Source organism: Crocodylus siamensis, chromosome 6 (genome assembly GCF_052110815.1).
Source record: "Crocodylus siamensis isolate JL-2025a chromosome 6, ASM5211081v1, whole genome shotgun sequence".
Classification (NCBI taxonomy): Eukaryota; Metazoa; Chordata; order Crocodylia; family Crocodylidae; genus Crocodylus; species Crocodylus siamensis.
This window is the reverse complement of record NC_143400.1, coordinates 16877398-16902129: the sequence shown is the minus strand read 5'-3', so window position 1 is coordinate 16902129 and position 24732 is coordinate 16877398. Positions and strand designations below refer to the sequence as shown.

Genomic DNA, 24732 nt, shown 5'->3' with positions numbered 1-24732 from the left:
TGGGCCTACGTGAGTGCACCTGTGTGGGCGTGCGTGTGTGCATTTGTGCCTGCGTGGATGTTCATGTATGTGTGCGCGTGTGCGTGCGGGTGTGGGTGTGCACGTGTGTGCTTTTGTGCCTGCGTGGATGTACATAGATGTGTGGGCGTACATGTGCATGTGCATGTGTGGCCATTAGGGTGTGCTTGCGTGTATGCATGTGCACACGTGTGTGCATGGGCAGATGTGCGTGTGTGCATGGGAATGCGTGTGTGTGTGCATGTGCGCGTTTCCTGGCTGGGTGGAGGCGGGGCGCTGCCCCTGCCCCTGGCATCTCCGTCCCTGCTGGGTGGGGCCTGAACAGCCAGCCGGTGCCCAGGCAAAGGGGGCCAGGGGTCAGGCTCGGGCCCTGCTCCTCTGCTCCAGACCAAACCAGGCCAAGGCGTCTGCCTCGGTCTCGCCGGCCCCCGTGCTGAGCAGGCCAGAGCCACCTGCCCCGCAGGACACGTGCAGCAGGGCCCCCCACACCCGCCCGGGTCCCAGAGGGGCTGCTCCAAGCCACGCCGTCCGCTTCAGCTTCACTGCTGCACTAGTGTAGCCCCCCACATTGTCCTCGCCGCCCGGCAGCAATGGGTGGCAGGACTGCGTGCTTTGCAGGCTGGCACGTGCCCGCCACCCAGTATTGCAGAGTCAGCTCCAGGGAGGCTGGCAGCTGCGGTGCATAAGCAGCCTTGAAGAGCGGGGCCTGGACCCAGCGGCCTTTCCCCCGAGCCCCCCACTGCTGCCGCACTCCCACCCCCCACAGCTCCCTCGTCCTTTGTGCCACGCAAAAGCGAGACTGAAAGGGGGAAGCAGGCGAGGACGGGGCTTTCACTTCCCCGGGGCCAGAGATCCGGGCTGGCAGGTGCCCTCAGCCTGGCAGCCAGGTCCACGTTGGGCAGGGTGCTGGGCCTCACGTGGAGGGGGGAGCACCCAGGCCTGCCGGCCACTGCCCCGGGGAGGCCAGATCCATTCCCATGCGTGCGGCTGCAGCTGGCCGATGCGAACCCAGAGCTGCAGCTGTTTGGATGGCCGCCACCACCGCTTTGCTCGGGGCTGGCAGCTCCAGCCGCTTGTGATACACGGCCCCAGCCTCCCCCCCCGAGGTGGCAGTGGGGTAGGGGTACTGGGGGGGCTCCCAGATGCTCCATCCAGGGCAAGGAGGGAGCAGGCTGGCCTGCTAGCTCCCCCTTACACCAGTGGGTGATCGGGGCACTGAGGTCTCTTTCTGTTTCTCTTGGGCAGGAAGTGAAAAGAGAATCTCATTGCCAGCTGAAACCTCTGGGGGATTTTACTGTAGCGGAAAGAAACTACCCAGGATTGGGCAAGACCAGAGCACCGGGCTCCTGCCTCCATCCCCATGAAACCAGGGGACATCCAGGAGTAGTGGGTCCAGCACCGTGGCACCCACTTCATGGCCCCCGGGCAGCCCCTACTGCTACGTGGCGGGAGCTGGGCTCCCCTACCCCTGGCCCTGCCATGTCTGCTCTGTGCAGTCGAGTGCCCTGCCACGGGGCACTGGGGTGAGCAATGCCCTGCACAGAGCCCGCAGCACCCCAGGGACCTGCCATGCTGCAGCCCAGGGAAAGGGCCCTGCAGGCTGGGACCCCACCAGGCTTCAGTGCCCCAGTGCAGAGGGCCCATCGTGATCCCCTGACATCCTCCCAGCTACAGCATGTGCCTCAGGGTCTCTGCAGCTGCCCCCAGCTGGCAGCCAACTGCCCCTCCATGCACACAGAGAACTGCCCCTGCTCCCCCACCCCCAGCACTGTGGGCTGCAACTCCTCTGCCCCCCCTTCCCCCCCCGAAAGCAGTCTGTGCACTAGCTCCCAAATGCAGCCCCCTATCCCAGCAGACCTTGTCTTCACAGCTCCTCCATGAGCAGGTCCGGGGATGGGGCTGGGGGCGCCCTGTAGCAGGAAGCACTGAGATGGTGTGAACCCCGCAAAACAAAGCCCAACAAGCATGGTCCATTCAGTTCAGCTGCAAACCAGGACCAGGAGAAGGGAAGAGTCCCAGGGCCCCAAAACCCGGCCCTGTTGGAGTCCACAGGAGCTCTGATGAGACGTGGAAACCTGCTCCGTGTTCCCCTCCCGTGGGTCTGGCCCGACACAGCTCTCACCAGCCGGGCGCTGTACCGCCAGGTTTTATTGCCTTGCTGTTTGCAATGTTGCTCTGTACAAAGTTGGTTATAAATATACAAATTGCACATTGGTTGCTCCCCGGGGTGGGGGGGTGGGGGGGGAAGGGGACAGGCTCTAGCCGGGGTTTGCCCGCAGCAGGGCCCTGCTCTGCTTCCCGCAGGCTGCAGGGCTCACGCTGCCGGCAGGGCACGAAGGGGGGCTCAGGGCCGGCTTCTGTCCCACATTGGCATGAGCTGGCTCTGAGTGCATGGGACACTGTTGCCTCAGCTGGTGGCAACAGGAGCCACTCAGTCATGTGTCACAAGCCCTATAGAGCTGAGAGAGGATGAGGATTTCCCTCTAGTTTGAGGGTTGGTGGGGTCAGGGCTGTGCCATGACCTGACTCCCCCCGGCTGTTCGAGGAGGGGTGTCAGGGCAGTGAGGCCAAGATAAAGCTCAGCTAAGCCCTGTTTCGTGCCTTGTGAGTTGGGAAGGAGGAGGGGATGGGGGCACAGGCTGCGTTGGGGGGGTCCTCCCCACAAGGAAGCCGCACCTGTCGGAGGCAGCATGTGGTTCCTGGGGGGCCGACGGCTTAAATAGGATCCATACAAAAATGTGCCATGGCTAGAGTCTGGCCACGTGGCCGTGGCCACACACTGCCGTCACCCCACCCCTGAGACCCCGTGGGTGCCCTGGGTGGGCCCGGGCAGAGTGTGGCCCCGGGTGAGACCCAACAGGGAGGTGACGACATCTAGTCGTCATCATCGTCGTCATCGTCGTCGTCGTCATCCTCTGTGTTGATCTCGCCCTCCAGCACATCCTCGATCCAGTCCTCCAGCTCGTCTGCCGAGGGCAGGTCGTCCTCGTCCTCCATCTCCATCCAGATGCTGTCAGCCTGTGTGAGGGGAGGGGCACAGGGGTAAGGTGGGGAGGGCACAGGGGGCTGGTGGATCTGGCATGGCTACTCCCAGAAGGTCATGAGAGGGCAGGTCTTAGCTGCAGAACGAGCCACGGAGCCAGTCCCATCACTAGCCCAGGGACAGAGCTCCCCTGGTCCCATGTGGGGTGAGGCTGGGAACCAGCTGCCTGGCCTGCAGAGCCACTGACCCTGCGATGGGTCCAGGCAGGGCAGGGGCCTTGCCAATCCATGGGGAGGGGGCAGCCAGCACCAGGCCCGGGGCACAGAGATCAGCACAGGGGGCAGAGGCAGCTGGGAGAGGCCAGGGAGCCTGTGGCAGGATGGTTCAGATACAGGGCGCTCCGGCTGGCCGCGCATCACGCCTGGCACCAAAGTGTGTTGGAAGCGTGTTCCCAGTCTGCACTCCAGCATGCGTGTAAAGCCCAGGGCAGCCCCACACCCGCTTCCAGGAGCAGACACGTGGCCCATCTGGAGTCAAAGGTCAGGGTCTGAGTGGCGTGAAGCAAACATACGTGGTCCCTGCTTCTGGGGTGCAGCTGGTGCACTGGAGCAGTTACCCCTGCAGCAAGGAGCCGCTGCCCTCTGGCGCTATTATAGCTATTATAGCTATTCCGGGGCATAGAACGTGTCTGCGCCAGGGCCCAGAGCAGCCATGTGCCCACCCCCCGTGTCCAGGGGCTGTCTCAACACCTCCTGCCAGCGGGCAGCAGTGGAGAGTGGCAGGAACCCCCAGGGAGGCCAACACCGAGCTGCAGCTGGGGCAGGGGCGGTGGCTGGGGCACTCACGTCGGTGACGTTGACCACGCCGATCTGGGGCTGATTCAGGTCAATCCCAAAGGTCTTTTCCCAGTAGGGGATGAGCTGGGGGGGGAGAGCAAGAGCCCATTAGTGCTGCCCGCATCGCTGCTCAGGGTCATGGGGCTGCCAGGGACAGCACTGGAGGGTCTCCGATACACAGCTCAGCAGGTTGGCACCAGCAGTTGAAGGAGCAGAGACCCCCGCACAGGCCCTGTGCCGCCTGCCAGGGTAGCTGAGGGAGCTTGGGAGCAGGCTGGGTGCTCACAGGCACCCCCAGCTAAGCCCTCCCTACCCCCGTGGGGTGGGGTATGGCGGGGGACCCTGCTCTATCCACAGGCATCTGCTGCCCTCCCAGCAATGACGGGCTCCTTGCACCTGGTGCAGTGCACTGGGCTTTCTCACAGGGTGCATGGGATCTACCTGCCCCGGACAGGCTCCTCCACCTGCCCCCTTCTCCCCCCACCCACCCAACCATGCCTCTGTCTAGCCCCACATACCCCCGGCTGCCCACTGTCTGCCCCTGCACTTCCTCAGAGGCCTGCAGGCGGTTGTGGGGGGTGGTTTGCGCAGGGCACACAGGCCCCATGGAAAGGCGGGGGGGGGGTGGTTTAGCCTGTGGCTGGTCACCAGGGTCCTGGCTCGGGGCACGGGCCCCACTCACCAGTGGGAAGTCCTCAGGGTCCACCCAGATGATGCTCAGGTCGGGGTTGTCCGTGTTCTCTCTGGCCACTTCCTTCAGGATCTCCAGGAACTCATAGCCATCTGCATTGGGGAGCAGGCTGGTGAGGCCAGCAGAGGCACTGGGAGCACCCCCTTTCCAACCCTGCAGGCCCCTGCCCCACTGCTGGGCGAGCACCTGGCCCAGGCCGCCTCTGCCCCCACAATGTGACCGGAGATCCCTCCCAAGTACCTGGCCCCGTAGCAGGTGCCCCGCTCAGAGGCAGGGAGCAGTGGGTGGGAGGAGCTGTGGCCACCCTGCGGTGAACTGGGCCTGCCCCATCCTGGCACTGGAGCCACTCAGGGGTACCAGCCCCTGCCACTCCCTCCCCTGAGCCCCCTTCTCTGCCCCTGCACCAGCCAGCTATGCCTGTGCCTGGGTCTTGGCCCAGCCCCCTGGCCCCTGGAGGACACACTGCTCCCAGCCCCGCAACACGGCAGCTCCTGGCTGCTCTTACCAGGGTCATCCTCCTCTGCAAAGGCCACGATGTGGATCCCGTCCAGGTCATCCTCCTGGGGAGAGAAGAGCAGAGTGGTTGGCGGGTCAGCCCTGCACCCACTGTGGGCAGGGGTCAGGGTGGCACCGACGGGACCTGTGCGAAGGAAGGTGGAGGTGGGGGGTAGGAAATGCTCACATGCCTGTTCGCTACCCACGTGCAGGCATGAGCCCCCGGGCACCCTCATGCACTCTCCTCTACAGGGGATGAGAACATGCACATGGATCCACACAGCCCCTGTAGAAACACATGGGTGTTCACAGCCCCTGGAGATCCATTCACACCCTGACACACACACGTGTCCAGAGATGTGTCTTCACAGACCCGCTCTGCCATGGCAGGTAACACACTTCATGCCCAGCACACGTGCACCCCTGAGGATGCACGCCTTTCTCTGCATGCGCACGTGTGCGAGGCATGCAGAAATGCACATGAATATGGGAACAGCTTCCACAGGAAGGCAGAGAAATGAAGCAATACACTAGGGATGCAGCCGTGGACGGGCAAACCCGTCACACAGGCACACCCTGTGTGTGCTCATACCCCACATCCACATGCCGTGTGCACAGTGTATGAGGCTCCCCACAATTGCATGTGCACAAACGTGCATGCTGGCTAGATCACACAGACACACACGCCCGTAACGCCAGACCCGTCCTCAGCGATGCACACACAAGACACCCACACACCCAGAGAAGCACGTAGCTCAGAAAGGAACAAGACCGGTCGTATTTTAAGAGCAGTGCTCATTACCAGATGCTGTCACATGCAAGAAGCCTACAGCTACCATCTCGTAGCTCAAAAACCCAGCAGCAGCGGAGAGAAATATCCTGAAACAATGATCCCTGCCTTTGCAATTTTAAAACGGGGAAGGAGATGATATAGTTTCAGTTGGAAGTCAAACACCCCGTGGGGCATTGCTGGGCTCAAACATGGGGCCTGTGCTTTCAGTTTTGGGAGCTTGGGTTTTTCTGTGGGTGCAAAAGGTCGCAGCCCTCAGGCTGGGAACATCAGACAGGGTCCTACGCCACCGGCAGGGGCTGCCGGCAGGGCGCTAACGGGGGGCCCAGTGCTGGCTTCTGTCCCATGCTGGCTCTGGGCACGTGGGATGCTGTTTATCCAAGTGCAAAGTTTGGTGCCACATTTTAGCTGGAAATGAAACAAGGCGGCCAGGGCACTCTGCACTAAGACGGACTCCCTTTCCCCTACTGATGACATTAAAAATACAAGCAGATGCAACCTCCCATTTATGCCCTCCCTTGCTGGGCACCTTCACTTCTAGCCCATTTCACATGCCAGCCAGCATTTACTCAATGTCATGTCCTTCTTCCCTGGCACTCGCACACATCGCCTTTTCCTTGCAGAGCAAGGGAACCCAAATGGGGAAAGCGTTTTCACTGAAATAAAAAAGCAGCTCCAGGGAGCCACCTTCACATGCTCCGGGTTGGTAAAACCCTTCAAGGCGACACCTGAGAACAAATGAAGACCTTGGACCTGCCCGGCCGGATCCTCCCTGGCTGACAGGAGCCAGGGTGAGTGTTTGAAAGAGGTACATGTGGCCCAGTGCCATGGGAGACCCCAGGGAGACTCCCCTAGGTTGTCACAGAGATTCCTGCACAGGTGAGAGGGAAAAGCTCCTGAGACTGACACTCCATGGCCTGATTTTAGGGTATTTTGGAGTTACCCCACAGGCAAAGGAAGCTCTGGGGGAGAAGGGCAGCAACTGAGACAGTTGCCCTGGGGTGTGTGTCTGCACCCACTACGGCTGCCAAGTTCCCTCTGTGTAAGTAACTCAGTTTGGAGCATGCCAGCTCCTCACCGTGGCCTGGGGCTGCCACAGCGCCTACTGCAGGCAGCCCGTGACTGTCACACATCTGTTCCTTACTCCAGAGTAAATTTACTGCAGAGTAAGTGGCTCCTGTGTGAACGTGCCATGTGCCTGCACCCGCTCATAGGCCAGGCCCTGAGTGCAGGGCCCTGCACGTCAGGGGCCAGGCAGTCCTGAGTTCCACTATCTGGCTCTAAATCATGCCCCAGGGATCTGGGAGGCCGAGCAGGCTGGCTTGGTCTGACTCCCTCCCACTGTGGGCACAGCCTCCTGCCTTCACTACGGCCGGTCCTTTCTGGCTTTGGCAACTGGTAGTAGCAGGATGGTGCTGGGGGACGTGGGAGATGTCCTGGGCCCCATGGTGATGGCTATGCCTAGGCTAGCTGGGCTGATCCAGGCCCAGCTCCGCACTCACCCAGGTCTCGTACATGCTGTCCGGCTGCAGCTTCCTCAGTGTTGACCTGCAAGACAGGATGAGAGCGATGAGAGCGGCCGTGGGGCAGATGGCATGGGTCCTGCCATGACCCACACCCCCCTGGTGTGCCCTGAGCAGTCAGGTCTGGCCCTGCCTGAGACCAGGCTCTGAGCAAGGGCCAGAGGGCAGGACTCCGGGGCTGTGTTTTGGCTGGGAGAGGAGCAGGCTGTAATGGTCAGAGCAGAGGAAGGGAGTGGGGATGCCTGTGCTCTCTCTGGAGCCATTGATGCAGTGTCACGGTGACGGGAGGGGAGGACGAGGCAGGACTCCTGGCTGGGAGCAAGGCATAGTAGGTAGCAAGCGGGGCTGGGGATCAGGACTCCTGGGTTCTGTCGCCCTGTGCAGGGGTTGGCAGCAGTGCCACGGGGGTCACAGTGCACTGGGCTGTGCAGGTGTGATGCCACATCCCAGCGTGGAAATAGGGCACGGGGAGGGGGAGGGAGGCCGGGGCGCCAGAGCCGCGACAGCACGGAGGCACAAGGCGTCTCAGGGAAGAAAGAGCAGCTGCCATGGCAACTGGAGTCCTTAATCAGTGGTGCCTAATAGAGCCTGGCATTGGACAAGGGGCCCACAGCAGGGAGGGAGAGGTGCTCGGGCCCCCAGGGTAGAGGTTGGGGAGCAGCAAGGGACAGGGCCAAGGGCATGTGGCAGCTCAGTGGCAGAGGGGGGAACAGGGCACCATGCTCCAGCCTGAAGCCTGAGCTCCCAGACCATGTCAGCAGCTCCCCACAAAGCCTTCAACATGCGATGCTCCTCGCTGAGCTGTTCACCCTATGGCCTGGGCTGAGCCCCAGCAAACTCACGGGACTTCTGCCACCCCCGCCCAGCTCCATCGGCCTGAGCAGTGGGACCAGCCTGTCTTCCCCTGGCAGCACGCGGCTCAGCTACTCGCATCCAAGCTACCTGGGGGTTACAGCTTCGTGCCTGGGACTCTCAGGGGGGTTGGGCTCCATGTCAATAGGAAGGAGCCCAATGTAATGCAGCCACCTCTGGGGTGAAACCTCACAACTACTTAACAGTCCCCCAGCAAGTGCACGCAGGGAGCCCTCACCCCGCACGGACATGCAGCCACCTCTGGGGTGGCGCATCGCGGCCACTTCACAGCAGCACTGACCCACGGCTGTTTCTCACTGCAGATTCATGCCCCGGCCCCCACCCCATGCAGGGCAACTCCACATGGCGCGGCAGGGAGAGCGACTGGGTGGTGGCGACTCGTGCTGCAAGACAACCAGGAGCTGAGCCCCACCGGGGCCAAGGCTGGGTCGACCGACCGGATGTCACGTTTCTATGGCAGCAGGAGAATATCCTCGCTCTGCGGCTGCCATAGAAACAGAGCTGTTGTCAGGCTGGGCAAAAGTTTATCCCAGCCGTAGACATGGGCGACCAATGGGGAGCCGGGAGCGCGCGCCAGCTCCCGCGGCCGCCCGGGTGACAGCTGGCTCGCCCCGCGGGGCCAGCGGGAATCCTCCGGACGGGCCCCGGCAGCTCAGGGCCCAGCTCAGCCCAACGCCGCCAGCCCCCCGGGAAACTTCACAGTCACTCGTGGCTTGGCTATGGGCAAATACTAGAGCCATTCAGCTACTTTAGTTGGTCTAATAACAGATATCAGATCTGCCCAGAGACCCTTGTCTGCCGACCGACACGGTTATGATCAACACCCCGCGACGTTCTCGTGGTGCAAAGAGCTCAGCCGGCCCCGGCAGGGAGAGGGCAGGCGCCCCGGGTTAGAGGGCAACCTCTGGGTTTATCTCATGAACCAGGCGCACCCCTAATATCACCCCATGCCCATGGCACCCTGAAGAGGGTCTCACTTCTCCCGGCTGTGAATCGCTGCTCTAACTACCCAGTGACCCAGTGACGTGGCTGCTGCCCCCACCAGCCGCTCCAGGGCACTGCTCCGTGCCTTGTCCTCTGTGGCCGCAGCCAAGAGTCTGTCTCCAGGGACCCTGCATAGCCGCCCTCCAGGGATTCAAAGCCTGACCCCTGCCTCGGCCTCAGTTCCTGCCATTTCCTCAGCCCTTCCCTGCTCCTCGCAGGACCTTCCCTCCAGTGCAGGCTCTCCAGTTGGACTGGCTTGTCCTGGGGACGCTTGCTCCAGGCCCAGCCCAGCCAGACACTTGCTTCCTATGGCTTGCATGCCCCCCCCCAGTGAATGCAGCCTGGAGGCTGCAGCAATGCTCCTATTCAGCGGGGGTACGCTACAGCCCCTGCCCTCCCTGCAGCACCGCAGCCCAGATGTGGAGCAGGGGCTCTGGCTGCTTTGCCATCTGGCCGTAGCTTCCCTCTCACCCGCACAGCATGGAGCACCTGCCAGTCATGAATGACCCCACCCCTGACATATGGGTGGGAATATTATGGGGAGGGGGGTGGAAACTGAGGCACGGAAGGATGAACGGGGGCAGTGTGCACGGGCCTGGCGTCGTGGGATGCCAGCTTTGCCCACACACCCTCTTGAGCATCTGGGGCCTCCCCAGCCACTGCTCACACTGGACAGTCAGAGCTCTGCCTTGGGGATCAATGCTGAAGCCAGGCGTCCAGGGCCCACACAGCCCCTGCCGGCAGCCCCCCTACCTCTTGTGCTCCTCGACGAACTTCACAATTTCCTCCTCGCTGTTGGGCTTGTCAGGGATGGTGATGGGCTCCTCCATGAAGGGCTCATAGAAATCGATCTCGTTCAGCTTCAGCGTCAGCTTCTTGGCCACCTGTGGTGGGGGGGGGGGGGGGGTCACCGGTCTGGCCATCCCTATCGCCACAGTCCCGACTGTAGGGAAGCATGGGCTCAATCCTGAAGCCAGCCGGGGAGTGGGGGGCACAGCGCTGCTTCCCACGACCCCCCAGCAGGAGTTGCTTTAGGTTGCTTCATGCACTCCCATGAATGCTGGTGCCACCAGGAGAGAACCAGGCATCGCCAATGGAGCCAGCAAGGAGCAGAGCAGGGGCCAGTGCCCCCCACCCAGGCCCCTGCCCCTAGTGCAGCTCTCAACCCCAGTCCCGCCAGTACCTTGCTGTCAAAGGTTGCAAAGAAGGGGATGTAGGGGTGAAACTCCTCCGCTGCATCCTCAAAGGCTTTGAAGTCTGGAAGAGATGGAGCAGGGTCACAGCCAGCACAGCCAGGCCTGGGCAGAGCACAGCGCCCCTGGACTCAGGGGCAGCGGCTGTAGTAGGCTTGTACCCCGCGGCCAGGCTAGCCGCTCCCTCCCATGGCGGGGGACCCCAATGTGCAGCCCCCCAGCCCTCTCAGGGCGACGCCAGGACCTGCACTGCCCCCCGCAAGCCACTGAGGTGTCACAGCAGTGTGCCCTACAGCGGACTTGCACATAACCCACGGGGAAACTGAGGGGCAAGAAAGGCTGCTCCTTCCCTGGGCATGTAGGTGGGGACGCAGGTGGAGAGCCCCCGCTGTGGGCACGCTCTGCTGGGAACCCAGGAGTCCGGCGCCCTGCTCCCAGGGCTCCTGCTGCCCTTTCTTTTCCCAGTGCACAGGTGGCTCCAGCATCCTGGACCCTGGGCCCTCGTCCTCCCCTTCCCGGGTGGGCCTGGCTCTGGGCTGCCGGCTGGTCTGTGAGCGCCTGGAGTCCCCAGCCCCATGTCATCCCAGCATGGCCCTGTGACGTCCTTGCTCTGGACAGAGCTCTGCTCTCCAGGGCCTTGCCCACCACGCCTCACCCCTGAGACACGGCTCTGCTGGCCCTATACTCGCCTTGGGAGCACCCTCCTGGCCCCCAGTCAGAGCTGCCTGCATCCTGGGGTGGGAAACACAGCATCCAGGCACCAGCCAGACACCCCAGTGTGCTGGGGGCTCAGCCCCTGGCAGGACTCAGCGGCAGTGACCCAGCCCTGGCACTGCCTGTCCCAGAGGCTCCTGGGGGGCTGCTGCTAGCTCACCCTGTTCCTCCACCCTTGCAGCACTGCTGGTGGCACTGCCTGGGGGAGTGAGGGCAAAGGCAGCCAGACTGGGGTCAGTCCAGGGTGCAGCTGAGGGTACTTTCAGCTCCCTGCCCATGCAGGGCCAACCCCAGTGGGAACTGTGGCTCAGACAGGGCAGGGACCCTTGGGTGGCACTGGAGACTGCATGGCACAGCTGCAAACAGCCCAATCCCACCCAACGGGACCCTCTTTCTCAAGTAGGGTTGGGGATAGCAGCTTCATCCTTGGGACACATGTCTCCTTCCCAGGGGCCCACGCACCTTGGACCCAGCAGCAGGGTGCCCCGCAGGTAAATGTGCATTTGCCACCCTGAGCTGCTCCCTTCTGCTTTGAGTGGGCTGCCGTGTTTCTACAGATCCTATAGATCCTTATGGGAATGACAGCAGGACCACGGGGGACAGGCCTGAGAGGGGAAACCTCTGACAGTAAGCAGCTGTCAGAGCCCACCCCAGAGGAGGCTGCATTTCAGTGCAGAGTCGGAGAATGCCAAAGCCACCTGTGTCTGTGCGCTAGGGGTGGCGGGGGGCCGTCTGGAGAGAGATAATCCTGAATGTGCAGGACGCAGGCAGATTCCAGCTTCGCCAGGGGATACAGCATAGCCCGCTGAGCCGGGAGGAAACAGTGCCCAGCAATGCTCCTGCCACAATAGCTGGGGTGCGGTGCCGGGTGAATGGAGCGCTGATGGCTTCGGCACCGACAAGTTAAGCTCCCTTAATGCGGGTGAGGCGGGAGGCCATAATCAGGGCTAGAGAGAGGCTGCTGGGCTGTTCGGTCTTGTTAGCTCCTGATGCAGTTGGATGGGAAATGGCAGCTGGAGGATGTGCTTGCAGCCCCAGCCAGGCCGGTGGTTCGATGAGGCGGGGTCAGGTCTGCTGGCGCGGCCTGGGGGGCTATGGACGAGGAGCCGATGCAGAGGGATGGATTTTTGCTGGGGGTGGGCAGGGCAGCAACTGAGACCAGCAAGCACTCACCCAGCACTGAAATGCAGCCACCTTTGGGGTGGGCATGAGAGCTGCATAACACCCACACAGAACCAGGGGCTCAGGAAGCAGAGCCGGCAAGGGCTGTGGGGTGGCCAGCGTGTGCAATCATGTGAGCTGGTGTGGCCCGGACCCCAGGGGCACTTCAGCTCTTCCTCCTTCAGCTCCAGCCAGGGCTGCGAACAGGCTGGGCCTCAGCGATGGTTTGGCATCCAAGGGACAGAGCCTCCCCCAGCACAGCCCCTGCAGTGCGCACAGGCATGGGCCAGGCCTTCGCCCTAGCTCCCCACTGCAGGAAGAAGGGCAGAGAGAAAAGGAGCCCCTTCCCCAGGGTTTACTGGGGGCAGGCATCTGGGGGCTTCACTGTGTGTTCACACATCCCTATGCTTTGACCCAGCCCCCTGTAGCTGCCCAACACTGCTGGGAGGAAGCTCCCAGCCCTGAAGGCACAGGACAGACACTGGAGGCCAGGCTGGGCTGGGGGCGGGGGGGCACTTACGCTCTGAGTCCTCGCTCTTGAAGTAGCCGATGAGCTTGGGCTCCTCATCGATGTTCTCGAAGGCCTGGAGCTCGTGGTCTCCCTCGATGAACTCCACCGGGTCCTCCAGCACCTGGGGCAGGGAGGGCATGGGGTGGTGGCTCAGCCTGGAGCCACAGACCCCTCTGTACCCCCATCTGGGGGCAGGCAGCTAATACCCTCACAGCATATGAGCTGCACAGGAGGGGGCAAGACTGCCTGGTGCAGGGAGCAAGGCTGCAGTCTCAGGCCTGGCACCTCCACTCAAGTGGGCCTCCCCTCTTGGTGCCCAGCTGTGAGATGTAGGGTGCAGGAGGACAGGGCTCCATGTTTTCCCCCGCAGTGCCTGGCCAGCGCATGAGAGGGGAGCAGGGCTACTGGGGAGAGATGGGGCAGGAGAGACCAGAGGAAAAGGGTTGGGCATAGGCGTAGGGAGCAGGAGGGCTCTGGGACCACCACTGGTCTCTCCCACATCCCTCCTGCATGTCCCTGCTCCTGCCATGGCAGCCTCATGGCACATGCCAGCTTGTCCCCACGGACCTGATCATGGGGATACCCCAAGGGCTCCACCTCGGGGCAGGGTACAGCCAGCCTGGGTTCACCTGCCACCCAGGGCAGGCTTGAGGGGGTCAGGGCAAGGCCTTGGCATGGGAGCCAGGACTTCTGGATCCCGTCTGCTGTGCTGCAGGATCCATCAGCTGGAGCAGAGGGTGCAGGACCAGCTCTGGGAGAAGAGTGCAGTCCAGTGGCTAGAGCAGGGGCCTTGGGGTCACAACTCCTGGGTTCTAGCCCACCATGTATTTCCCCCTGCCCTGTGGGAAGGGGCTGGGCTGTCCCCATGGTGGGGGGCCAGGGCCCAGAGCTTGGGGGTGCATCTGGGGGGCAGGCAGCCACCCACCCAGAGCACCAGGTAGGGCCAGTACTCACATCCAGAAGAAACTCGACCAGGGTGTCAGCGGACAGCTCCCCATCATACTCGATTATCTCATCCTCCTTGAACACGTACACGCTATCCTCCTCTGTCAACCCTGCCAGGAGCGAGGTGCAACGGTGAGAGCAGCATCCAGCGGGATGAGGTCTCGGGGGGGTCCAGGTCTGGGGGTTTGGGGGCTCTGGTTCTGGCCCCAAAGGGAGCAGGGGGCTCCTGTGCTTCTGGGGAGCTGGGGAGACGGGGTCCGTGATGCCAGAGTGTGCGGCTTGGGGACCGAGGGGGTACAACCCGAGCGGGGCAAGGGATGCTGGGCGTCGGGGGGCAGTCTCCATGCCTGGCACGGGCTCCCCACGCCCTCTGCTGGGGGCTCAGCCGAGCGCCATCCAGCTCCATCTCCTCCCTTGGGCTCAGCCTGTGGGCACGTGTGACTCTGGAGCAGGCCATGGGGCTGCCCTGGGCTGGACCCTTTGCCTGGTGCCGAGGCAATCCCGGGAGAGGCTGGCTCCGTGCCCGCGCTGTCAGGGTGGAACCGGGGGCAGAGGCAGCTCCTGCTCTGTCTGGGCCCCGGCAGTGCCGCAGCTCAGCCCTTCAGAGCCAGCTCACGTCTGGGGCAGGACCAGCCCCTCCGAGACCCCAGGCAGGCCGGCAGGCGCCCTGCCCACAGGACAGTGCACGGGATGCACAACAGCCTCCTACTGCTGCCAGGCGGAGGCAGGGGACTCACAAGCTGACCCTATCTGCTGGCAGGGCTGGACTCCCACACTGACCCCAGGGCCCATGGGTCCCTCCCAGGGCTCGGGGCGGCACCGAGGAGCCCGGCTTGGTGCTTACCCAGCTTCTTGGCCACAGCTGCATCCTTCTCCGAGTCCACCAGGCCAAACCCAATGCCTTTGTCCTCCAGGACTTGGGCTGCTAACTGGGAGGAAGAGCCGAGGGGGAGGACGAGAGAGAGGAGAGACAGGAAAGAGCTTGAGAGAGGGGCTGGGTGGGGAGTGGGTCCCTGTGGGGCAGGGGCAGGTCCCAGAGGGGCAGGGGCTGGCACTGGGATGGGGGCTGTGTTAAATTTTCTCTGCCCAGAGGACAGATAGGGAGGAGGTCATTTCTGACCAGGCAGCTCCTAGCAAGGTCAAAGAGAGCTGGGGGGTGCCGCCCTCAGGTCCAGGGAAAGCTGTCCCCAGCCTCCCCTTTGCTGACAGGACAACTCCCTGGGGGGTCCTATGCCAGACTCAGGGGAGGGGGCAGACCTCACCCAGATGCCCGCACCGCCCTGGGGGTCATGCCACAAGTACAGCCCTGGCTCAAACAGTGTCCGAGTCACCCAGAACCAGCCGAGCCTTCACCGACAGCTCAGCCGCAGCGCCGGCGCCAGTGCCCCCTGCCCACAACCATCTCTCTGACCCATCAGAGCCCTCTTGGGCACCCCCCACCCCGAACTGCTCCTCAGGCCCCCGGGGCATCACAGAGAGCCAGGTCCAGAGCCCAGGCCAGAACCGTCACCGCCGCCCAGGCCCAGAGCCATCCTTGGGTCAACAGCAGCCTGGACTCGCTGGCCCACGACGTCCCTGCCAGTCTTGTGTTGCTGGGACCCCTGCACCTCCAGTAACTGCCTGGTCCCAGCCTCTTCACACCACCGCAGCAACCTACCCCCAGAGCCCAAAACTCTGGCCTAGAAATCCCAAGGCTGAGCCTCAGAGCCCCCCAAACCTTCATGGGGAGACAGACCCTCAGCTCGCTGATCTTCCCCCGACTGCAAACCACCAAGCACCAGCCCAGGCTCTGAGCTGGGGCCTGCCCAGAACTGCACCAGGCTCATGAGTCACAGTCACGGGGTGCTCGCAGGGCACAAGGCAAAGCTGCCATCGCTAACCTGGTTTCGCTTCTAGGGGGAGGCAAACTCGCAAGGCCTGTAGCACACCGCTCTCAGTGTAATGCAGCCACCTCTGGGGAGGAAGGTATCAGCATGCCATCAGGCTGTGTCCAGATATGCTGACAGGGGGACTGGAAGTGGATGGGACTGCTGCTGCTAAGGGCAGCGGGGTCTACAGTGACCAGAGGAGAGTGCCTCCCGGCTATGCCGGGGCAGTGACTAGCTGGCACCCTGCCCCACAGACGTCCGGCGGCAGGCGGAGGGGTCAAAGACGCCATCCCACTGCTGCCAGCCTGGCCTCAGGCACTGCCAGCCAGCAGCTGAAACACCCTGCCTGTCAATCAGGGTGGCGGAGCCCAAGCTGCCAGCGCCAGTGACAGTATCACGCCGGGCGAGGCAGCGGGGCAGGGGAGAGCGCCGTACAGTACAGTGCATCGCAGCACGGGGGCACAAAGGAAACTGGATCTGCCCTGGGCACGGAGTGGGGACTAACTTGTTCTCAGTGCACAGCCAACACACAGGCACCCACACACACATGCACATGGCACTCGCACACGCATTGCACAAGACGCTGCATGCATAACGTGCATACAGAAACACAAAGCATATGCACAAAAAACCATGACACAGGCACACACAACACCTGTGCCAAAACACACAATGTCCTTACACAAAACAACACGCCGGCAAAACGCACACTCATGTACACGGACACAATGAATACAGAGACACAACACACACAACACACTTGCATACCTAGAAATGCAGCAGTACGTGATGCACCCTTTCATTCAGAAACACATAGAGACGCATCACATACACGCACAGAAACACAGCCGACACAGACACGACACACAGCTCATGCCCACACATGAACATCTGGCAGTCTCACGCATTCACGGACACAGAAGAATCTCCGCTTGCACACTCGCTCACCCTCAGGCAGACGTAAGACCCCCTGACACACACATGCATGCACAAAGCAAACGTTCCCCTCAGCTCCAAGTCCTGCAGTTACAGAGGTTTTGGAAACAAGGGTGGCTCAGATTGGGACAAGGCTCGTCCCCCCAATCTGCCTCCCACCCGGGCTTGGAAGCGGAAGCAGCTGTGGTGGGGAAACTCGTGCAATGTGTGATGTGATGCGTGCAATGTGTGAATGTCACCTGTGCCGTGCCTGTTCCCCGTGCCCTGCTGGCGCCCGGTGTGCCAGGGACAACATAGTGGATGGGGCCAGTGGCCAGGCCCATGGGGCTCTCCAGAGGGAAGGGCCATGCATTCAGCCCAACCCGCTCCGTGGGCAAGGGCTCCGGCAGCATTTACACAAAGGCATTTTGTATGCCTCCCCGTCACTTTGCAGCTGGACAAAGGCCGTGGAGCTGGCAGCGTCCTGCTGACCGCAGCAGGCTTTGGGTTTGGCCTGTGCTGCAAGAGTGCCCGCGGCTCTGCCCCGGGGCCAGCAGGGCTTCTGTCTGAGGGGTGACAGCGTGAGGTGGGAGCAGAGGGCAGCCTCCCAATGGGGCCAGCCTGAGCTGGGCTGGGGTGGTGGGGAAGAAGTCAGAGCCAGGGTTTGAGGTTGCTCCTGTCACATCAGGCAGGGGCTCTCGGCCCCCTGTGCAGGGGCCCTGGCATCACATGTGTGACCAGCTGCAGGCAGGACAGCCAGAAGCCCTTGCCGTTGGTACCCATTGCACTCATGCTGTTGGCATTGCCAGCCCTCCCGAAACCAACAGCAACGGTCTGCCCTTTCCCACTGCCTCAGCCTGCCCCTGTGCCCACCACCTCCACCACCACCACCAAGCTTTGACCTTGGGGCAGCTGAGTGAAGCCAAGGGTGACCAGCCTGGCCAGGTGCCCCCACCCCCAGCATCTCTGGCATCCCATTGCAGGCTGGACGCACTGCACAGCGACGATCTCTGCCAGCAGCAGGAGGTGTTGGGCGGCCTCAGGGGCACCAGAGCACTCAAGCCCACTGGTCTGCCCAGAATTTGGGCCTCCTTGGTGCTCCTTCATAGCTACGGTCATGTTTGTCCAGGAGGGTGAGCACCACAGAGCCAGCCAGGCCAGCAGAACGGGCCCCAGGTCAGCTTCATTCCCGGGGTGGCTGTGCAGGATGGAGCCAATCTGCCCTGGGAAAGGCTACCTGTCCTCCCAGCTCAGGCTTCCCCTCCTGCCACAGCCATCCTAGCACAGAGACCCCTCCATGCATCTGCACAAACTGCACCAGGGTCCCCACTTTCTGGGGGACGGCTCCTTTGGACCAGCCCTTTCCCACACACTGAACCAGCTGTGCCCCCAGCCCTGGGTCACATTGCCCACAAGACCCTTTGCAGTTGCTTGTTGCCACAGGAAATTAATTTTCCGCAGAGGCCCGATGGGGCAGGCAGGCCTGAAGGGGCCCAGAGTGTGCTCCTGGCACAATATTGCTGCCTGGGGACTGGCTGGAGCTGGGACCGCAGCATCAGATGCTTGCCAGCCTCAAAGCAGAGCCTGATGCCACGACACCTCAGCAGAAGCTCACCCCCATTTCGATGCCTCCAAACATGTCTCCTTATGACATGTCCTAGCCCCAGCACGAGCCCGTGACACACACAGCCCCTGCCCCCTGCCCGCTCCGGCTCTCCCAGCTGCGGAGGAAGCCAAGGGCTCCAGCACCTGCTGCAAACCTGGGGGGCCGGCCAGCCAGATGTGCTGTACAGCGTTAGCAGCACTGACTCCCGCAGCTAAAGAGCAGGATATAATTAGCCCTGGGGTAAGTTCAGGGATATAAATACCCGGCGTGGTGGAGGCAAAGCTATGCAGGCGCCGGAGCTGATGAAAGGTGCTGGATTGACAGCCCGGGGCTGTCGGGTTTTCTATGTCCCTGCAGAAATGGGAGAGCAGCAGCACCTCCGCCTTCCCTGCCCGTGACTTCGCCCTGACTCGGGGCCCCTCTGTCGCGAGCTCGCCACTGGATGGCGGTGGCGTCTGCAGACCCCAGCGGACCAGGGGGGGCCCGGAGAGGCTGTGAGACAGCTCCCCCACTAAAGGGCTCCAGGAGACCAGGCCAAGGGCAGCAGGGCAAGGTGAGCCCCATCCAGCTCATCGGGGACTGGCTTCACGTGCCCAGATGTGTGCTCCTCACCCCGAGCACCCTCCTCCCAGCCTGGGAGAGCAATTTGGAGATGAACTGAGGCACATCCAGCCCATGTCACACTGCCTACCAGCTCCACACGGCACCTTTCCACCCTCCCGGGACCTCTGCCGTGGGGCTGAGCCACAGGGACTGGCCTGAGCTCCCTGAACAGGGCTAGGCAGAAGTGAGGGCTGGAGACGGGGGGGTTGCACTCCAACCCCTTAGCAGGCAGGAGCGCGATAATGCCAGGCTTGGGCTTGGGCTCGGGCTCGGGCTCAGCCCTACAGGGCCAGGCTATGCCAACCTCCAGGAGCATTGGGACTGAACATCCAGCCAAGCCAAAACACCCGTCCTGTGGCTCTCCCTTAATGAGTCCGTCTGTCCGAGCACTGAACCCTTCTACACCTCTTCACTGAAGCTGCCCATACATTGGCCACGCTGTAAAGAAACCGGGACTTGAGGTCCTGGCATGCCTGGGTATGAGAGATTCCCAGCACTGGAGTGGGGAGAAGCCTGCTCCCCTGATCCTGCCTGGCACCCAGGGGGTTGCCAAGGTTGCCTTCCCCCAGGATCATCATATAGTTGGTGCCTCCCCTGCAGCCTAGTGCCCCACTGGCCCGTGCCCACCTGGGTGGGGCTGTCCCACCCCCCGCCCTTGCCCATCACCCCAGCCGACACCGGACGAAGCGCAGAACCGCACACTGGATCGCAGCCAGCGCTGCCCCCTTGGGCGCTGCTGATTCAGCTCCAGGGTTGGCAGCTGGCCGGGGGGATGGGGCCAAGCGTCCTGCCTGTCCCCTGGCTGCTTGCCGCCAGGCTAGAGGAAGAGGGTGTGTGCTCCCACGCACCGCACTGCCCATTCCAATTATGGAGGCGGCAAATTTAGACCCTTCTCCTGGGACTGCTCCACAGACCCGGCGAGGTGCCCACAGCTTGCGGCAGCACAGAAGCTGCGGCCAGCAAAACCCAAGTGCCCTGTGAAAGCATCGCCTCCTGGTACTGCCCTGGCCACTTCCAGCGGCTTCAGTGAATGCAAGGAGCTCCCGGTGCCCCATGCACCTGACTAGGATGCTGCACCCCAGCACTGCTGTAACACTGCCACGACAGCGTAGTAAAGCTGTAGCAACAGAGGAATGATGTTGTAGGGAGACCATAACAACACTGCAATGACCCTGTAGTCTGGTGTCACGAGAGCCATGCAGGAGCAGCTCTCAGTGCTGGATGGAGGTACCATCAGGCTCTCCAATGCTGGTGCTTCCTGGCTGTCCCAGGGACCTCATCTTGCCTGCACCACGCTGAGCACTTAGCCCAGAACCAGGGATGGTTCCTAGTGGGGGTCCCTCCCCATGCCCCTCGCCCTGGCTGCATCAGGCGAGTTGGAGGGGAAGTAAGCAGCAGGTTTGTTCTCACACCTCTGCCCCTGGGAGGACACGTGTCCAGCGGCAGAAACCCAGGGCGGAGGAACTGTATAGAGGGGCCGCAGAGGGATGTGAGGCTATGCTCCCACAAGAGGCCACTGTGGGCATGTGAATCTCGCACCATGACGGGGACCTCGTCACAGGCCCACTCACAGCTGCCTTCGTTACAAGCTCTGGTGATTGGCAGGTGTCACTCTCCCCAGGCCTCGGCACGCGACATGTCGGTAAGTAGGTAACGTGCACACAGCCTGCCATGTGTGTGCATGTGTGTGCATCTCCCCTCCCCACATCTCTGACCCCAAATGCTCCCTGATCACGTCCCATTTTTCAGGCAGCTTGAACTCCAGACCCGCTGCCCGCAGCTGGACTCCCCTCCCCTCTTTCCAGCAGCCATGCTCCACCCCAGATGCAGCTGCATCTCCGTGGCAGGCAGGGAGGCCCATCAACAGAAAACACCCCACGGGTGCTATGTAATGGGCCAGGGAAGGACTGGGGCCCCCAGAGCAGGCTCCTGGGGGCTGCTGTGGATCAGAAGGGCTAGGCACATTTCAGGGAGCTGAGGGCTTAGAAAGCACCAGCCCTTCCTCCTCTTTCCTGCCCGCCCCAACCCTCCGCCCTTACCTCCAGGATGAGCTCCTCCATCTCAAACTGTCTCTGTGATGCCTTGTCGTCCCCCACAGGATCATGGTAGAGCAGAGCCAGGATCTCGTACTTCTTCAGCACCGCCTTGTAGTTCTTGGCGTTGACATCGATGACCCGATCCACACCGTCGTACTCGGGGAAATCCAGGCCCTCCTCGCCCCACGCCCCGGGGCTGCCCACGGCCAGCAACAGCGCTGCCAGCGCCAGCCCGAGCCACTGCATCCTGAGCCGCAGCAGGTCCGACGCCGAACTGGGGATGCCGAGCGAAGGCTCACCTCCTGCCTGGCCCACAGGGGGAAACAGACCCCTCCTGTGCCTCTGTCTGGCTCACTTGCCCCTTCCTGCCCGCTGTCCGGTGCTCTTTATGGCAGTGGGGGGCCGGGGGCCACGGACCCGGGTTGCACTGGGCACTTGGCTGGCGCAGGCAGTGGCCGAGGGGGCAGCCCTGGGGCGGTGCTGACTGCTTCAAGGGGCGCGAAGCCTCCAAAGCGAAGAGGAAAAGTGTGAGGCAGACCATAAAAGAGCCTCGGGGAGGGGAGGGCTGCGGGGGGCGGAGGCCTGTCTTATCCTGAGAAATTTGGCACCCCCTTCCCACACCCACCCCCACACTCCCTGACTATATATGTATATGGCAGATGTATAGCCTTATATACAGGCTCCGGCCTCATGCCTCCATGCCAGCCAGTGGCTACCCCACCCCTCCTGGCCGACCCCCCGTCAGGCCCTCCTTGATGCAGGGGGGAAAGATTCCCACATTGGGGGATTGGGTTTCTCCCTCTTCCATTCTCTCACTCCCTTTCTCTTCTTCTTCCTCCCATCCCCCCGCGCCTGGGCCGGTCCGACTTGACGGCATCTCGATCACCATATTAAGGAAGAAGGGAGACAAGATACGGGCGGGTACAAGGAGGGGGGCACTGGGGAAGGAGGGATGCTAAAAATAAGATGAGATGAGTCGGAGGTAAATGAAGCCGGGTTGGCGGGGGCGGGGGGTAATTAGAGAGAGGGAGGAAAGTGCTGCGTGGCCAGGCTGAGGATCGTGGGGTGCTGGCGCTGCCTGGGGGCAGGGGGAGGTGGGGGTCAAGCCCAGCTGTCCCAGTTCCTTGTTGCCGGTGCCTGCTTGGCCCCCTCGCACCGGGCCACGTGCGGCCACTGTAACCTGCTGCTGGCCAGCAGCAGCAGAGACACCGGAGACATCGTGCCCTCGGTGCCAATCGCAAGCAGTGCCGGGACGGCATCCTGCCCATTCAGGAGCACAAGGTCTTTCCAGCCGTGCCCATGGAGTTACTGTACAGGCGGCGCTCAGGTGGGGAGCTCCTGACGGCCGCCCGCCCGCGCGGCTCAGCTCCTCGGGGCCAGGTGGGCAGGATGTGACGAGGTTGGCCTCCCCCAGCGCTGGCTGCATGGTCCAGGCTGTCCTTCTAACGCTGGCATAGATGCCATTTGGCACAGGGGAAAAGCTGGCTTATCTGGAAAGACCTAAGCCTGCCCAGCAGTCCTGAAAGCACAGGCACAGGATTGGCATGGGGGCAAGACCAGGTTGGTGTTTTCTGCTGCCTGTCGGCTCCCAGAAACCATCGGCCTCCTGGCTGCAAACTCCTCTCCTTGTGGTGCCCATTCCCTGTGGGCCGGACAAACCTCAGGCAGCAGGTGGCCCTTGCCCATCTCTGGGTGCCTCCAATGCCACCAGCTGTCAGGCCTCGGCAACCACGAGATCTTGAGATTGGGTTCAGCATCACAAGAGGTTTCTTTCAAGACTAACAAGCCATCGGCTGCCCAGCGCTGGCAACCGCTTGGTTTTGCCGTGTTCTCAGGATTTCCATGGAGACCTGGGGGTCCCAAGGTGTCATTTCTTCCTTTTTCCAAAAGCACCTGAAAAAGCTGAAGTCCGGTCTGTACAGAGCCTGATACAGGGACTCAGTAAGGATGGGGGCTTTCAATCCACCGCTCAGAGCAGAGCAACAGCTAGCAGTGGTAGGCTGTTATCCTCCATCAGGGACAGGGAGGCTGGAACAAGAGGAGGGGGATGAAGTACTTCCTCCCCTGCCTGCCCACATGGCTCCTGCCCCACACTTTACCAGTGGGCTGCACAGATATTTGCTGACAGCTGAAGACTGGGGCGGCTCCAAGACCTTGGGACATGCTCAGGGTGTTGTAGCTGCAAATCTTTATGGCCTGTTCCTGTCTCACATCCTGGTTCCTCCCTCCTTCGTGGCAGCAGAAGGAGCACAGAGACCAGGAGAGGCCGTGTCCCTGCTCTCAGCTCCCAAGATCCAGGGGCAGCAATTGCCATAGGGAAAGTCTAGCTCAGACCCAGCACCCTGGGATGGAGCACGCTCATTCATGGTGGAGACCTGGTGGGCAGGGGGAGCTGGCAGGTCCCAAGTACGCCAGAGAGGATGGGCTGTGCAGAAAGCTGAGCTCTACCAAGTCTCTGCTAAGCATGTGCAAACTGAGATCCTTCAGCAGCTGCCAACTTAACCAGTTTACACGAGCACTAAGAGGTTTGTGGGGAGAGGCTGGTACAACCAGGCTTGAGTGGCCAGGTAGGGATGAAGGCAGGGCCATTATCATGCCTCACTCAGAAGTCAGAAGATGGATGAGGCAAGGGCTTGCAAGAGTGAGGATATCTCAGGTCAGTGGCATCCTGAAGGACTGGCTTCTACCCCAGCCTGTGCAATGCTGGGCCGAACTTTGCAATCAGAGCCCTGCAGAGCCCCTGGGACCTGGGCTGCACAGAAAAGCCGAGCTGGCATTCACGTGAGCTGGGCTTTGAACACAAATCAGCAGTTTGGGCATGTGTGAGATGGGGATCATAGAATAGCTTCACCCCGGGGGGATCCAAAGGGGTGCACTTTGATTCCTGCTCTACCAAAAAGTTAAAGTCAACTGCCTGGCAGCTCTAGTCCAGCAGTGCTGAGGGGTCACTTGACTCATTTTCATCCACCTGCTCCCTGCTAAACTCTTCACTCCACAGGGCTAAACAACCCACTCTTCTTTTTAAAGCTTTCCATGTTCCACCAGTCAAGCCAGGCTTTGCTTTGCCGGGCTGCTGTCTGCTTCATAAAATCATAGACAAGGAATGTGGAAGGGACCTCAGGAGGTCACATCTAGTCCAAGCCTCTGCTCAAAGCAGGACCAGCCCCAACTACATCATCCCAGCCAAGACTGTCAAACCAGACCTTAAACACCTCCAGGGATGGAGACTCCACCACCTGTCTGGGTAACCTGTTCCAGTGCTTCACCACCCTCCTGATGAGAAAGTTTTTCCTAATATCCAACCTAAACTTCCCTTGCTGCAACTGGAGCCCATTGCTCCTTGTCCTGTCATCTGTCACCGCTGAGACCAGCCCAGCTCCATCTTCTTTGCAACCACCCTGCAGGGAGCTGAAGGCTACTATCAAATCCCCCTGGGTCTTCTCTTCTGCAGACTAAATAAGCCCAGCTCCCTCAGCCTCTCCTCACAAGTCATGTGCTCCAGCCCCCGAACCATTTTCATTGCTCTCCACTGGACTCTCTCCAACTTGTCCACATCCTTTCTCTAGTGGGGAACCCAAAACTGGACACAGGACTCCAGATGTGGCCTCACCAGTGCCAAACAGAGGGGAAGAATCACTGCCCTCGATCTTCCGGCAACACTCCTGCTAATGCAGCCCAGGATGCTGGTAGCCTTCTTGACAACAAGGGCACACAGTTGACTCGTATGCAGTTTGCTGCTCCTGAGCATGAAGTTCCCATTTCACAGCCCTGCGGACTGCTTCAAACTCATTCCAATAAACTTTTATTAATTTTTGCTTCAAACCTAAACTGAATAATCCAGCTCCTGGCCCCTGGCATATTAGTGCAGCTTCTAGTTTCTTTTCAACCAGAAAAAAATAAGTGTTTTATATATGATGATGCACCTCACCCTCGTAGGTGATGTGGATGTGTCCCCGCATGGCCCTTCAGCAGGGGCTCAGCCCCCAG

The 24732-nt window shown here is 61.7% G+C and overlaps 1 protein-coding gene across 1 annotated transcript; it reads right to left on the bottom strand.

Annotated features, from left to right (window-relative positions):
- Positions 1 to 2148: 2148 nt before the first annotated feature.
- On the bottom strand, positions 2149 to 21322 carry CASQ1 (calsequestrin 1). The gene is made up of 11 exons (XM_090056397.1): positions 20749 to 21322; positions 14562 to 14646; positions 13727 to 13827; positions 12782 to 12893; positions 10377 to 10450; positions 9947 to 10077; positions 7316 to 7361; positions 5034 to 5088; positions 4520 to 4620; positions 3847 to 3921; positions 2149 to 3036 (listed from the first exon to the last, which is right to left on the bottom strand). The coding sequence occupies exons 1-11, from the start codon at positions 20989 to 20991 to the stop codon at positions 2893 to 2895; spliced, it is 1167 nt and encodes a 388-aa protein (XP_089912523.1). The 5' UTR covers positions 20992 to 21322; the 3' UTR covers positions 2149 to 2892.
- Between the last annotated feature and the right edge of the window lie 3410 nt (positions 21323 to 24732).